This window comes from Vitis riparia, chromosome 3 (assembly GCF_004353265.1).
Source record: "Vitis riparia cultivar Riparia Gloire de Montpellier isolate 1030 chromosome 3, EGFV_Vit.rip_1.0, whole genome shotgun sequence".
Taxonomy (NCBI): domain Eukaryota; kingdom Viridiplantae; phylum Streptophyta; class Magnoliopsida; order Vitales; family Vitaceae; genus Vitis; species Vitis riparia.
The window spans coordinates 4,892,331-4,906,969 of record NC_048433.1 but is presented as its reverse complement, the minus strand read 5'-3'; the positions used below and the strand labels follow the sequence as shown (position 1 = coordinate 4,906,969).

General features: G+C 32.9%; 2 protein-coding genes across 3 annotated transcripts; both read left to right on the top strand.

Annotated features, from left to right (window-relative positions):
- The first annotated feature begins 189 nt into the window (after window positions 1-189).
- Window positions 190-5,481, top strand: LOC117911204 (polyadenylate-binding protein RBP47-like). Of its 2 annotated transcripts, XM_034825455.1 has the most exons (7): window positions 190-616; window positions 2,802-3,282; window positions 3,652-3,734; window positions 3,809-3,939; window positions 4,331-4,427; window positions 4,781-4,920; window positions 5,116-5,481. In XM_034825455.1, exons 1-6 carry the CDS (start codon window positions 299-301, stop codon window positions 4,913-4,915), a joined length of 1,245 nt encoding a protein of 414 aa, XP_034681346.1. In that variant the 5' UTR covers window positions 190-298; the 3' UTR covers window positions 4,916-4,920; window positions 5,116-5,481. The 2 variants fall into 2 exon arrangements, with proteins under 2 accessions (XP_034681346.1, XP_034681347.1); XM_034825456.1 differs by having other exon boundaries at window positions 191-610; window positions 4,781-5,476.
- Window positions 5,482-8,785: 3,304 nt separating this feature from the next.
- LOC117908828 (putative serine carboxypeptidase-like 23) lies at window positions 8,786-11,435 on the top strand. The gene is made up of 9 exons (XM_034822606.1): window positions 8,786-9,372; window positions 9,447-9,554; window positions 9,639-9,734; window positions 9,823-9,915; window positions 9,997-10,085; window positions 10,164-10,525; window positions 10,722-10,814; window positions 10,897-11,005; window positions 11,142-11,435. The coding sequence occupies exons 1-9, from the start codon at window positions 9,006-9,008 to the stop codon at window positions 11,268-11,270; spliced, it is 1,446 nt and encodes a 481-aa protein (XP_034678497.1). The 5' UTR covers window positions 8,786-9,005; the 3' UTR covers window positions 11,271-11,435.
- The last annotated feature ends 3,204 nt before the right edge of the window (window positions 11,436-14,639 follow it).

Genomic DNA, 14,639 nt, shown 5'->3' with positions numbered 1-14,639 from the left:
GTTAACGAGACAACACGGGAAAAGAAATACATAAGCGGTGGGGTGCCAAAGACGAGGGCCCACACGAGTATCTGTAGGGCAAAGTGACAACCGTGGATTACACGGTCATCAGAATCAACGGCTAGAAACCAATATCGTTATAAACTATGTGAAAATCAAGATCCACAGGCTCGCTCTCTATATCCCTCTCCCACAACACTTTGTTTCCCTCTTTGGCCCTTTCTCTCTCTACTTTCCTCTCTACAATTCTGCAAATTCCCGAGTGGTAGAGAGGAGAGAGATCAAGAAGAGGGTGACGATGCAGACATCGAACGGTGGCGATATGAGCCAAGACCATCAACAGTGGATGCAGCAGCAGCAGCAGCAGCAGCAGCAGCAATGGATGGCTATGCAGTACCCTGCGGCGGCTATGGTGATGCAGCACCAGATGATGTACCCGCAGCATTACATGCCTTACCATCACCCTCAACCTCCACAGCAGTACCAGAATCAGCCACCTCAGCACCAGATGCACGGATCAACCGACGAGATTAAAACCCTCTGGGTCGGGGATCTCCATCAATGGATGGACGATAATTACCTCCGTACTTGCTTCGGTCATACCGGCGAGGTTAAGGTTTCTTCTTTTTCATTTTCTTCTTCGGTCTGGATGTGGTTGTGTTTGGTTGCAAGAATGGGCAGAAATCGGAGGCGCAAATGACCAAATCTCATAATTTGGTTGGAAACGGGTTTGGATTTGGATTTCATATTGAAAAGATTTCGAATAAGTTTTAGGTTCTGGGTTAAGGTTTTCGCTATCCACGGATGTGGAATTTTCAATCAAATCTGTTTCTTAGCAACCTTGCGCGGACTTTATCTAGGACTTTATTCTATATAACGAGTCATTAGATTGTGTTTGATGGTTGAAATGATTATGTGAAATAACAAGCAATATGCCATTATTGGTTTTGATTTGTTGACTGAATTAAGTTCCAATTTAAGATTGATTGTATTAATGAAACAACAAAAAACATTGATATAAATGTTAGATTTTGTGTGTTTAAAGAATGTTTCTGTAACTGTAAATAGTGGCTTTTTGTGATGTGTATTAGACACATTTATTTTATAAATAGACTTCTGGTGTTTGGCTTTTCAATAGAAGTGCATATATATAGTCAAGTCTTTTAAGATTTATGAATGGATTTGGCTGTGGGCTGGGGATGTTTTTCATGAGCTTGGAATATTAGGTACAGTAATTGGTTTCGTAGCAGCGTGAATGTACTTGAGTTTTACAATTTTTTTTTTAATATCTTGTAATGTAAGTTCGTGAATTTTTACATCCGGATCACATTTGTATATGTTCAAAAATTACATCCAAATCCTTGATAATGCCGATATACATCATTAGGAGTGTGTGCAAAATAACCCTTCAGTAAACAACTGAAATAAACTCCATAATCTGTATGCCTTAGTTGTTAAAGGCTAGGCCCAAGGCGCAACGACTCCTTACTTCTGGTGCCTTGCTTGGCAATGAGCTGGCCTTGTTGAAGAGGCCTGCTTTGTTTATTTTCTTTCTTATTTCTTAACACTTTTATTTTTTAAATTTCTAATCGTGTATTGATTTTATATACTCCACCTCAGTTCAGCTGTCTGCCTTTAAATCAATCTTCCTTAGATTCTTGCATCCAGTCTTTCCCTATGTTGGTGTAAAATATTGATGCTGCACTCTTCCTCCAAAGCATGTCCCTCCAGCTGGCAGATCCTGCAGAAGAAGGCGACTGGAGAAACCCTTGTAGCACTACCTCCCATGATTAATTAAGCATAGAGAGGAAACCTAATCACAGAAACTGAATGCCCCTTTTTCTCTCAGGGTTTCCCTCTTTCTCTTGGATGACCTCAGCTTCAATATGGTTATGGATCTAACTATAGTTAGCAATCATGCATAAGGCATTTGGGAATGCGATATGCAGGCCGTGTTCTCAAAAAATACAGATGTTCAGCCTAACGTCTCTGTGAACATGAATGTTACCCATTTTAGACTTTGTTCAGACATGAAATAATGACTGACATTTTCATGAAATCTTGCTGCTCTAGTTTAGATTCTTGGTCACTCATATGGCAGGATCTAAGTGGAAAATAAGGTGGTGCTTGCTTCACATGTGCCTGAGAAAATGGCAGGCACCTTCATCCTAGGGGCTGCATATTTAGAATTTTGGTATAAGCTCTCTCCCCTGATCAAAGCCTCAAAAGTGTGATGCTTAGAGTCCAAAATATTGACAAAAGCCACAGCAAGCTATCCTCATTAATACATTGTCTTGGTGACTTCCCCTTTCCTTTAATGGCTGTTTTTTGATATGGAATCCCATTGACTGCAGTACATCTCCAGTTCTATGCTTGTTGCTTGCAATGGAGAGTAGAAAGTGACAAGCTCATCAGCAAAGTACCTGAACGGTTCATCATTGAGTCCTCAGTCCTAATTTTTTAGATGATTTTGGTGGTTGATTTATGTGATTCTAGATTTCTTCCTTAAGACACATGTTTTCTTGGGTGAGATTGCTTCCAAATTTGAAACCTTTGCACTTGCATATATAATTGAATGTGAGATAATAGTTTGCATCTGACATTTGTGCTTGTCAGTTTGTATCTACCACATTTGTCGTGAATCGTTGAATATACCATTTCTGACTTGTGGATACATTCTGATAACAAAGACAATCATCCATCCATTTTGGCCATTTAATTTTTCCCAACCAGCACATTCTGCTTTCAATTTTTTACACCATGCCCAAGCATGCTCACTTTTGGTGTTATGAACTCTGCAGGTTTCTTCCATAAAGATAATTCGTAATAAGCAGACTGGACAGTCTGAGGGATATGGATTTGTTGAGTTCTTTTCGCGTGCTACAGCTGAGAAAATTTTGCACAGCTATAATGGAACCCTAATGCCAAATACAGAGCAGCCCTTTCGCCTCAATTGGGCAACTTTCAGCACGGGTGATAGACGTACTGATGCTGGTTCTGATCTGTCTATATTTGTGGGAGATCTAGCTTCAGATGTTACAGATGCATTATTGCAGGAAACTTTTGCTACTAGATATCCATCTGTTAAAGGTGCAAAGGTTGTCACTGATTCAAACACTGGCCGCTCAAAAGGTTATGGTTTTGTTAGGTTTGGTGATGAAAATGAGAGGTCAAGGGCCATGAATGAAATGAATGGCATCTATTGTTCAAGTAGGCCCATGAGAATTGGTGTGGCCACCCCCAAGAAGGCATCTGGTTATCAACAGCAGTATTCTTCACAAGGTAATACCATTCTCTGAGTGTTAAAATCATATTGCAATATCTTTGATCTGTGAGTTTTACATAAAGTTCATTCAATTTTTTTGTTTTATGCTGATTGATTCTCTCCATAGCTGTTTGTCTTGTATACTTTGCTGCATGATTTACATATAGATAAGTCCTTTCCGGAACTTCTACTTTTTCTGAGCTTGCAATGCTTCCTCTTCTTTCTGTATTTTGCCAATTGCATATCCGCATATTCTTCTTAATTTGAAGTGCTGAACCTGCTTTTGTAGATGATTAAAATTGTAGATCGGAAAGCAGTTGATTTAATGCCTTTACACATCCAATCTGGATTTGACCAAAAAATTTAACTATATTTTCTTCAATTAGCTTTGGTTTTGGCTGGTGGAAACGCGTCAAATGGTGCAGTGGCCCAAGGTTCCCAGGCTAATGGCGACTCAACTAATACAACGGTGAGTTCAGCTCTCCCCTGATGCATTTACTAGCACAAATTCTATTTATTTCATTAATCCATGTTCTATTGTAGATATTTGTGGGAGGACTTGACTCTGAGGTCACCGATGAAGATCTCAGGCAGTCTTTCTCTCAGTTTGGTGAGGTTGTATCTGTAAAAATACCAGTTGGAAAAGGATGTGGATTTGTACAATTTGCTAACAGGTACACTTTTTTGATATTGTTAAATTCCCAGTTTGTCTACCTATTTGTTTCCTTTTTTAATTAAACAGAGTAGAATATACAGTGTAAAATTATGGCCAAGAGTTTACATTTGTATTAGTCTGCCATTAGTTATTCATTCAATATCATTTATGAGTATTATCTTTCAAATTTAATATTCACTATTTATGTTAAGTAAAATGTTGGAAAGTAAAAGGAATATAATGGATGCTGCAATTACTCTTGATGTGTGGCTCAAGTGGTAAATGTTTGGCGGTGATGGGAGAAGTTGAAAGAGTGGAAAAGGCCTTTCTGAATAAAAATAATTTGGGTAATGTTTTAACATGGATTTGATAGGCGCATAACCTTCCCTGTTTGTTGTCTTTGTTTACAGAAACAGTGCCGAGGATGCACTACAGAGATTGAATGGGACTGTTATTGGCAAGCAGACTGTTCGTCTATCATGGGGCCGTAATCCGGCAAGCAAGCAGGTAATTGCACTTTCCATCTAGATTCCTAATGAGGGTTCCCTTAGTCAACTAGAGATTATTCCTCCATCTCACTTTTAGTTATTCTATTCTGGTCTGCAGTGATGACTATAGTCTATGATAACATATTCTGGAAATATACTCTCGTTTTTGTTGTCAAGCAATGAGGTTTACTTTGTATTGCACGAGAATCAATAATTTGCATCGACGATTCCTAAGTGAAACAAGTTGCATTTTCTCATTGATTTGTTTTTCTTTTCTTTTTTTTCTTTTTTTTGCATTTGCTTTCTATCATCTTGCTCTTATCCTTGGATTGTGCCTTATTTGATTGTTTGAACTACATTGTAACTTGGCAGTGGAGAAATGATTCCAATAACCAGTGGAATGGGGCATATTATGGAGGGCAGGGGTATGGTGGCGGCTATGGATATGCAATGCCACAGAATGATCCAAACATGTATGCTGCAGCTGCAACTTATGGTGCTTCTTAGCATGGGTACGCCAACCATCACTGGCAATAAACCAAGTTTTACTGGGACAGACTTTTAAATTTTAGTTATCGAAAAAACAAAGACAAAGTTTGATAGAATTTAATTGGTTCTAAGTTTGTAGTGTGATGAATTTTTGTAGCTGGATTCAATTTTGACAGTCTTGTAACCATTGTTAGGATGTTATTTTAACCGTCCTTCAGGAATTTGAGGTATGCTGTGATGCTTTGCTGAATAGGCTATGGATGAAACAAAAACCCTAGTAACAGGTGATGGATGAAGCAAAAAATGATCCTAATTCCATGTGCTTCTCCTCCATCATTGACATGGACCTACAAGCATGTCAGATCGACGGGGGTTTCTTATTTGGGCTCTATTCAATTATATGAGTCTAATAATTTGTACTTCTTTGTATTGTTTATTGAGATTGCACCGTGTGAAAGTAAGGACCTGTTTGGGAATGTTTCACCTTTTGGGTGGTAGAACATGCTTTGTGATTTTGTGAAAACAGTGGCGGGCTGGAAGCTTCATGCTTCTCCTCCTCTCACTATGAGGTTTCTTTGAGCGTATACTCTTCCTGTAATGCATGTATTGCTCTTCTTCTTCCTTCTTTTTTTAGCCTTCTTTTTTTCTTTTTTCTTTTCTTTTCTTTCAGTTGTAGAATCATTGTTTTTGTTGTTGAGCAAAAATTAAAGGGGCGGAAAACACATCTTTGGTAGTTCAATTTTGGAAAATTGTTTTTAAAGATTAAGACACCGTGCACTTCATACATTATTTTTGCATATACTTCTTATTTTATGTTTTTTTTTAAATATTTTTTATATTTTGAAATAAAAATAATTTATCTTAAAAGAAAAATATTTTAAAAAATTAAGATATCAAAAAATTCTCACTTTCTCAAATTATAAAATTATTTAAAAAAAGTTGGGATAAAACTAAAAAAATAAGAAGTACATTAAAATAAGTTAATTTTTGCGTAGATGATGACGCTAACTGATTCAACGGTGACGAAAGACTTTGAATGAAAAAATTAAAAAAAGATCAAGTTGTTTAGACAGTTGAGGCAAAAATAAAAGAAGAAAAAAAAAAAAAAAAAAAGGAAAAAGGGGAAGAGACAAACGGTGTAAAGCCATGATGGGAGGGAGATGTTCAATCATGGTTTGCTTTTCAAGCATATGCATTTGCTTTCTTCATCCACCCTATCTCCACGCGCCTTTCCCAGCACGTGGCTTAGGCTTCCGTTGCTTTCCATTTGTTTTTTGGCATAGGGTTCTTCTGGGAAAACGTTCACACCTTGGATTCTATGTGCTTACCATTTTTTATTCAAAAAAATAAACCTTTTTATTTAAGATAATAAGCTTTTTTAATACTTGTATTTTTTTTAATGGTTTTTAAAAATTATTATTTTTTCTTATACTTATAAAGTCCTTATTATTTTCTGTTTTTTGAAAATATAAATCAGAAAATATTTTCAAGCAGCAACCCATTTTAATTGTAGGTGGTTGAATTTATAATTAATTTGGGGTAAGTATTTTTTGTGATTTAATAATATTCTCTATAAATTCTAAGATGTTATTTGATCTGATTTTTAGAATTTATGAACACTTTTAAATTTAATAAGAATTCTTATATTTATTTAATTAATTTATTTAAAAAGTTTCGTGATTTAAAAAACACAATTTAATATCAAAATAAAAAAAAATAGAATTTAAGGGCTTGTTTACATATTGTTTTTTAGAATGGTTTTCTGTTTTTCAAAATAAAAAATATAAAAAATACGTTTAACAATTAAAAATTATTTTTTATTATTAAAATCAGAAAACACAATGCTTTCAAATAATATCTTTTAGTTATTATTATTATTATTTTATTTTTAAAATAATAATTATATAAACATATAAAATAATTAAAAATAAAACACTAGATATAAAAATTATTTTTTAAAAAATATTAAAAATAAATTAAAAACATTTTAAGTTTCTAAACAAACTTTTGTTCTTTAAAATTTAAAGAACGATTTTCAAAAACTATTTTTTTAAATTATTTTTGAAAAGTAATTACCAAACAAACCCTAAGTTTTCTTTGAATTTATTAAAAAATTTAACAATTGGCGCATGATTTGAACTTTTATCGAAAAAAGGTAATAGAAATATAGTATCAATATACAAATGAAATCAAGATATAAATAAATTATGATGGATCAAAGTTTAAGGTTATGTTTGATCCCCCAGAAAGTACCAAATGAAAGAAAAAAAAATGAAAAAGAAAATAGTTTTCTCATATTTAGTTTCACTATAATTTTTATTTTAAAAATTAAATATAATTAAAATTAGTTAGAAATGTATATATTTTAAAATTATTTAATCTTTATATAACGAAGGAAATTAAGTTTGAGAAAATATATAAAAATAATTTATTAATTTTTAATCTTTTTTCTTTTTCTTCATTTTTTTTCCTTTCACTTTTTTTTTTTTTCCTTCAAATTTTGCGGAACGAAACATAACTTAAATGAAAAGTAATTCAACTTGAATTATATATCTAATGTGATCCTATTGATACCATCTTTAGTCCACTTTTTAATCTTTAGCAAGAAGAGTGTAAAGCACATGCTACGAAATCTCGTGGATTAAAGCAGGTCGCGCGTGTCATGTGCAAAACCGTGACCTTTGGACCACCTTCCTTTTTCTTTTTTTTTTTTCTTTTTTTTTTGGAAATATAATATTTTTCCTTGACAAGCTAAACAACTTAGCAATAATTATCTTATCTATTTAAAGATTGAAGTGATTAACAATAGTTTATATCGCTGCATTATTTGATGTGACAAGTTATGCAAGCAAATGAAGTACAATCATTTTGAGTCATATTTTAGTACTTGAAAATGGTAATAATAATAATACCCCATTCAATGGTATCAATAATGTATTAAAATAATTTTTTTAATGTAAATATTTTAAGAAAATAAAAAGAATATCATTAATTTGATCAAATATTCACTTAGTATTAAGAGTCTGTTTGATAATAATTTTAAAAGATGTTTATAATTTTTCTAATATTTGAATTTTTTTAACATTTTAGTATTAGAAAAGCTAAAAATGTTTTCTAAAATCAACGCTAAATGCTCTCTTAAGTGTGAACCGTGAAATGTTAGTAGTACTGGCATTTTCTCTTCGGATAAAATATATGATAAAAAAAAATGTTAAGACATCAATGAAAATGTCGAAAATAAGAGGTGTTTTTAATAGTATGTTCTTGTCTAACAAAATATGATAAAAGGAAAATGTTTAGATATCGAAATGTTACTTATCAAATTTCATTTACGAATGTATATGATAAAATTAAGTCTTGTTAAATAAAGGTACAAATAAATAATATTAAGAATAATAAAAAAAAAGGAATATAGATACAAATAAATGGAACTTAGGATGCTTGCATGATATCACTAAATTAGTGATACTTCTTTAATACTATATCGAAAAAAGTTATTTAATACTAGAACTTGATATTATGAAAAATATTACTATATTATAAAAATTATAATTAATGTTCCAAAGATATTGTTAAGGATATGATCAAGATGGGCCCAAGTATGAAATCCAAATAGTATGTTCTTCCACTAACTAATAAGCTCAAATAGAAAGACAATGGGAAAGAGAAAAAAGAGGCCTTGGAAAAAGCATGTCACCCATTTCTTTTAATAACTTTATTACATTATGTGCCTCCCACCAACACTAAACAGCAGTGAGACGACAACTACTATTTACTCTTACTAAAAAGTCTACACCTCCATCACGTATGTCCAGCCTTTATTTCAATTTTTTGTCCACAGCAGGCCCCATGGATTTAGCAAAGGACCAATCCAAATTCCTCATAAAGAGAAAGCATTAGAAACTGCAGAGAGAATCTTTGAACACCATTGGTGGAAGACATTTTTCAGTTCATCATCAAACATTGGGAAAGGCCACTGAATTTGATACAATTATCGTCATCAACAAATGGGCAGCTGAAAGTACTGCATAAGAAAAGAAAAAAAGATCGATATAAGAGAAGTCCCTGGTTCAGTACAGTGCAGGAGAGGCTTCATTTCTTCTCTGCAATGCAGTACTACAACTTGTTCATTCTTCTTGTTTTGGTGCTCCTTCATGGCCTTAGCCATGGCTTGGGGATTGATCAAGCGAGTAGGCTGAGGGCTTTGAGAGGTAAAAGACTGGGGGGAGAGAGGAGCTCTGATGATGGAAGGTGGGAAGTGTTGGATATGGAGGATGAAGGGTTTTTTGATAGTGGGAAGATGGAGGATGATCTGATTGAAGGTGGGCTCCCTGGTCAGCCATCAGGAGTGTTGTTTAAGCAGTATGCTGGTTATGTAACTGTCAATGAACTCAAAGGGCGAAACCTTTTCTATTATTTTGCTGAGGCAGCTGAGGATCCATCATCTAAGCCTCTGCTTCTGTGGCTGAATGGAGGTGAACATTCTCTCAACTCCTACCTCAGACTTTATTCAGTGCTTGTCTGAAGCTGGCTGCTTTTATATGTACAGGGCCTGGTTGTTCATCCCTTGGAGTAGGTGCCATGGTGGAGATTGGACCTTTTGGGGTTAAACCAGATGGCAAAACGCTCTATTTAAGACCGTATGCCTGGAACAAAGGTAGGTGAATTTGGTCATTGCTGAATCTTCAGCTTATTTTGCTTTGAATTTGATTGTGGCTGAGCCTTGGTTCTGTAAATGCAGTGGCAAATACTCTGTTCTTAGAGTCTCCAGTAGGTGTTGGGTTCTCATACTCTAATAATTCCTTCGAGTATAACGAAAATGGCGATAAACGGACTGGTGAGTGATTATGTGCTTAGATATATCGAACAAATCCGAGCCAGGCTCTGCTGTTGTGCTCTATTTCTAATGTTTGTCAGTGTTACAGCTCAAGACACATACGCCTTCTTGATCAATTGGTTCAGAAGATTTCCCCACTATAAGAATAGGGACTTCTATATCATGGGAGAGAGTTATGCAGGTATGAAATTGAAATCCTCCTTAATCATGTTTTCCACCTTGCGTGCAGTGCAGCTCATATGAAAACCAAATTTTCTTGCAGGTTTTTACATTCCAGAGCTGGCTGATACAATCATCAGGAGGAACATGAAGGCAGTCTCTTCCTCTATCATCCACCTTAAAGGGATTATGGTAAACAGACATTTCCTCAAAAGTACTCTAAACTTCTGTCCTGTTGCTTACTATATTCTGTTGTGGTAATTGGTGTAGATCGGGAATGGGATTATGAACGATATGACGGACAACAGAGGATTCTACGATTATCTTTGGAGTCATGCCTTGATTTCTGATAAAACCCATCAAGGACTAGTCGAATACTGCAAGTTCCCCGACAGCTACGAGTGTAAGAAGCTTGAAGATCATATTGAGTTGGAAGTTGGATTGATAGATTTTTACAACATATATGCCCCAGTTTGCATTCGCTCCTCAAACTCTTCGAGAAAACCGAAACGCCATGGAGGGTTTGATCCCTGTGAAGCAGATTATGTCCTGAAATATCTCAATCTTCCTCAAGTACAAGAAGCTTTGCATGCCAACAGAACCAAAATACCTTATGCTTGGGAAGTTTGCAGGTTTGAAATCTTAATCTTCTTTATGATTATCTAGTATGTACTTTTCTTGAACAATAATTAACAGAAATGATATATTTTTTTGAAAACTCATACGAAAGATTAAGTAGGAAAAGTTGTTCTAGAAGTTGTTCTTTCCCATAAACTACCTACCATCCCAACTGAGTCCTTTTTTTCCCCCTCTTGTGTAATGTACCAGCTCTGTGATCACTTCTTGGACGGACAGCCCATCAACCATGTTTCCGATATACAAGAGGCTAATTTCCTCTGGTCTTCATATACTAATTTACAGGTAACCGGATTTCCAAATATTATCCTCTGCTATTCCAAATATTATCTTATGTTTCTGCCTGATTCTCTGGATTTGGGGACAGTGGTGATGTGGATGCAGTTGTATCAGTTGTTGGTACCCGGTACTCCATTAATGCCTTAAACCTTAAAGTCATCAGACCTTGGCATCCTTGGTCGGAGAGCACAAAAGTGGTATGCTTTTATTTTATTTTATTTTATTTTTTTGAAGTGTTTTTTTCCTCTTGATGGGCAGTTTGGTTGCCTAGAAAACAAAGAAAGAGGAAGAGAAAAAAGATTGGAATCTTACTGAGATGGTTGATAATTGCAGGTGGGTGGATACAGGGTTGTTTATGAGGGACTAACGTTCGCAACAATTCGAGGGGCAGGGCATGAAGTCCCAAGGTTTCAGCCCCGCAGGGCTTTTGCTTTGATGGAGTCCTTTGTAGCAGGAAAATAGTGGGTGTGCTCCTCTGCTTCATCTTTTTCTCACCATGAAGAAATCAATGAATCTGCTTTATGTTACATCTATGATTAGAATTTTTTTTTCCTTTGAAAGGAAATGTTGGAGTATAAAATTGTGATTTTGCCTTTGCTGGATTTAAATTATATGCTATTTCGAACATATTTCATTTGTCTTAAATAATTTTAAAATACATCAAATTTTAATTATTTTTTTATATTTTTATAATGAAATTAAATATAAAAATTTAATTTTAATATTTTTTTCTTATTTATTTTATGGAATCAAACATAAATAATGAATTTTTTTTTTTGCATTGAGACTTTTTTTTGCAAATGGAAGTAGAGACAAATGAAACTAGAAGAAAAATTAATAAAGAAAAAAACAAGTTTATCATAAATTTTGGTATTGTTTTTTAACTCAGATATTTGTTCTCTAAAAAAGAGTTTTTCAGAGTTATTTTAAAAAAATAAAGATTCATTTCATTTACCCTTTTTGAGGTTTTGGATAATATATTTAATTTCCATTAGTTTGAAATTTTATCATATATATTTTTATTTAATTTTTTTTTACTTAAATAAAAGAGATATTCGATAGAATTTCAAATCAATGAGATCAAACATATTCAACCAAAACATTAGAAAAATGAAGTAAAATTAACCTAAAAATTAATTATATAAATATAAAAAATAATTTAAAATAAAATATTATAAATAAAATTTATTTTAAAAATGTAAAAGACAAAATAAAAACATTTCTGATTCTCAAACAAATTATTTATTTTATAAAATATCACAAAAACGTTTTCAAAAACTATTTTTGAAACCACTTTCAAATAAGGGCTAATGGACGATGATCCTAAAGCATGCCTAACAGACATGTTATTTCCACGTTAAAATTAAGTGGGTGGCCCACTAACCTAGTATTTAGCCAATTAAAAGAATGTCCAAAATATTTAAACTGTTATAAATATATTTACCCTTTGACGTAGTGGGTAAATTATAATAATAATAATATTATTATTTGGAATAAAAGAGTTATTCGAATAACACGTTCAGAACGGTTTTGAATGTATATTCTTAGCCCTTTTCTCCTATCAATAAGATATATATACAGAAACCCCTTCATGTGCGGTGAATGCTCTCTTCCATCAATTACAGAAAACAATTCTGTGTATTAAAGTTTGATAAGGAGAAGAAGAGATCAAAGATTTAAGATCTATAAATTGAAGAGAATCTCTCATGGTTGCGTGTTCTTCAAACGGTATGTAATATATTTTAATTTTATTATTTTTATTTTTTGAGATGAGTTTGAATTCAATGATCTGAAATATCGTGTGTTAATTTCCGTGTTAAATCTCAACAAGACCGAGATTGGAAATGGAGAATATTCATGACCTATTTTTTTTCAAAAAAGAAAATTTATATTATTAGAATTGGGATGGTAGAAAGCTTGTAAAATGGAAACTAATAAATAAATAAGAAATTCAAAATTAGTGATTGGGCTACTTGGGTCTACTGGGCCGCCAAGTTCAGCCTAGCCTACCAAGCCATGCCAGCCTAAGACGCATAGTGATCATATGTGTCGGGCTGGGCCAGTCCTTGGAAGGACCGAGCTAGACTGTTGCGGCGTTGCCTACCCATCCGACTTTCGCCCACTGCCGCTCAGGGACGACACGACTGCATAATGATCAATCCGAAGAATTTTGGGCTAAAATGATCTTTCACACCAACAAAATATAAGATTATGGAGTTTACATGCAAATTCCCCGTTAAAATATATATATTTTAAGCGTCGCTCCAAACTATTCTCCCTTTAACCACCTCTTTTATTATTTTTAAAATAAAATCATTTAAAATTATAGCAAAAAATGATGGTGTTAATATAAATTTAGAAACTAAATGTTGATGTAATAATTCGTTTTCAATCGTATAGATATTATCCACTCTACGTCAAAATGAGTTTTCACAACTTTAAAACATTGACTATAGGTTAAGAGAAGTCTATACATATATAGCATTAAAAACTTTCTTTCCCGTCCAATTCTCGACCTCGATGTGAAAGTTTGTTTGTTTGGTCTTATAATCCTATGGAGCATAACGGAATGTTGTATTTGCATAATGGATATTTATGATGTCACATATCGGATATGAGAATCCCGAGAAAAAGTTTTTAATCGTTATATAAGTATGAATTTTTTTTTAACCTTGTAGACGTGTTTTTAAACTCATAGGTCCATTTGGGTTTAAAGTGCACAATATCTATACAGTTTGATCACATGTTTTCAGAATCGGACTAGTGATTGAATCAGAAAAGTAACCGATTCATGGTTCACAAGTTGAATGATTGAATCAATGACGTCATAAATAATAATTTATATATTATATAAAATTTGAATAATTATAATAAATTAAAATTATATATAATTAATTTTTTTAATAATATTTCATTTTTATATTTGACATATCAAATTAAATGATGAAGAAAATATAAATATATTAATATTTTAAATTTTATTAAATAGAACATTATAATATTTAAATATAAAGATATATTTAAAATGAAAAAAATATAATATTTAATTTATTTGCATGTCTTTTGTATTTTATTATTTTAAAATTATTATATTAATTAATTTATATTATTTTTTAATTACATTATATAATTACTATAAAAATAAATGTGAAAGTGTTTTATACTTTTATATAATAAAATTTTGAAAAAAATATATTAATTATGTTATATATTTTTATTTTCAAATATAATACAATGAAGAAGTTTCATAGTTTAATAGTTAAGTTTCAATTTTTACACCTGAAGGTCCCAATCTTGCAAAAAAAATTTCTTTCTCACTAACTAATCCCACATAAAAAATGGATAAAAATATATATAGGGATTGTGGGATATAAAAGGCATGCAAGAATCATTAACTTGTAACACTAAAAACTTATTGGGTTTGATGACAAATGGGTTGAATTGGCTCCCCATAGAGCGATCTAGTTCCTTTAAGGATATGTTGTCGTTATTTTTTGGTCTTAAAAAAGGTTGAACCGACCAGTTTGTTCAATCTAGCCATTAATTCATCCGATTTGACCCTTCAACTGGTCTGATTTCAATTGAACCCTAACTCAATTAGTTGGATTGAATTGGAATCGTGCTGATCAAACTAGTCTGATTCTAGTTGAACCCTTGACCAACTCAATTAGTTGAATTAAACTGGAATCATGATTGACCAACATTTAGATCGGTCGGTCGGTCGGTCGGTCCAATCTAATTTTTAAAACCATAAATGGGTGCACGTAAGTTTGATATGATGACATCCCATGCAATAAGTTTATACAACTACATTAATAAACTAATATAAAA

Bases quoted from the DNA above. Each gene is read 5' to 3' on its own strand.
- LOC117911204 (XM_034825455.1), top strand. From the start codon at position 299: ATGCAGACATCGAACGGTGGCGATATGAGCCAAGACCATCAACAGTGG. The intron at 3,283-3,651 runs GTAATACCATTC...TTCTTCAATTAG, and splicing joins ACAGCAGTATTCTTCACAAG to CTTTGGTTTTGGCTGGTGGA. The intron at 3,940-4,330 runs GTACACTTTTTT...CTTTGTTTACAG, and splicing joins TTTGTACAATTTGCTAACAG to AAACAGTGCCGAGGATGCAC.
- LOC117908828 (XM_034822606.1), top strand. From the start codon at position 9,006: ATGCAGTACTACAACTTGTTCATTCTTCTTGTTTTGGTGCTCCTTCAT. The intron at 9,555-9,638 runs GTAGGTGAATTT...CTGTAAATGCAG, and splicing joins ACCGTATGCCTGGAACAAAG to TGGCAAATACTCTGTTCTTA. The intron at 10,526-10,721 runs GTTTGAAATCTT...GTAATGTACCAG, and splicing joins TATGCTTGGGAAGTTTGCAG to CTCTGTGATCACTTCTTGGA.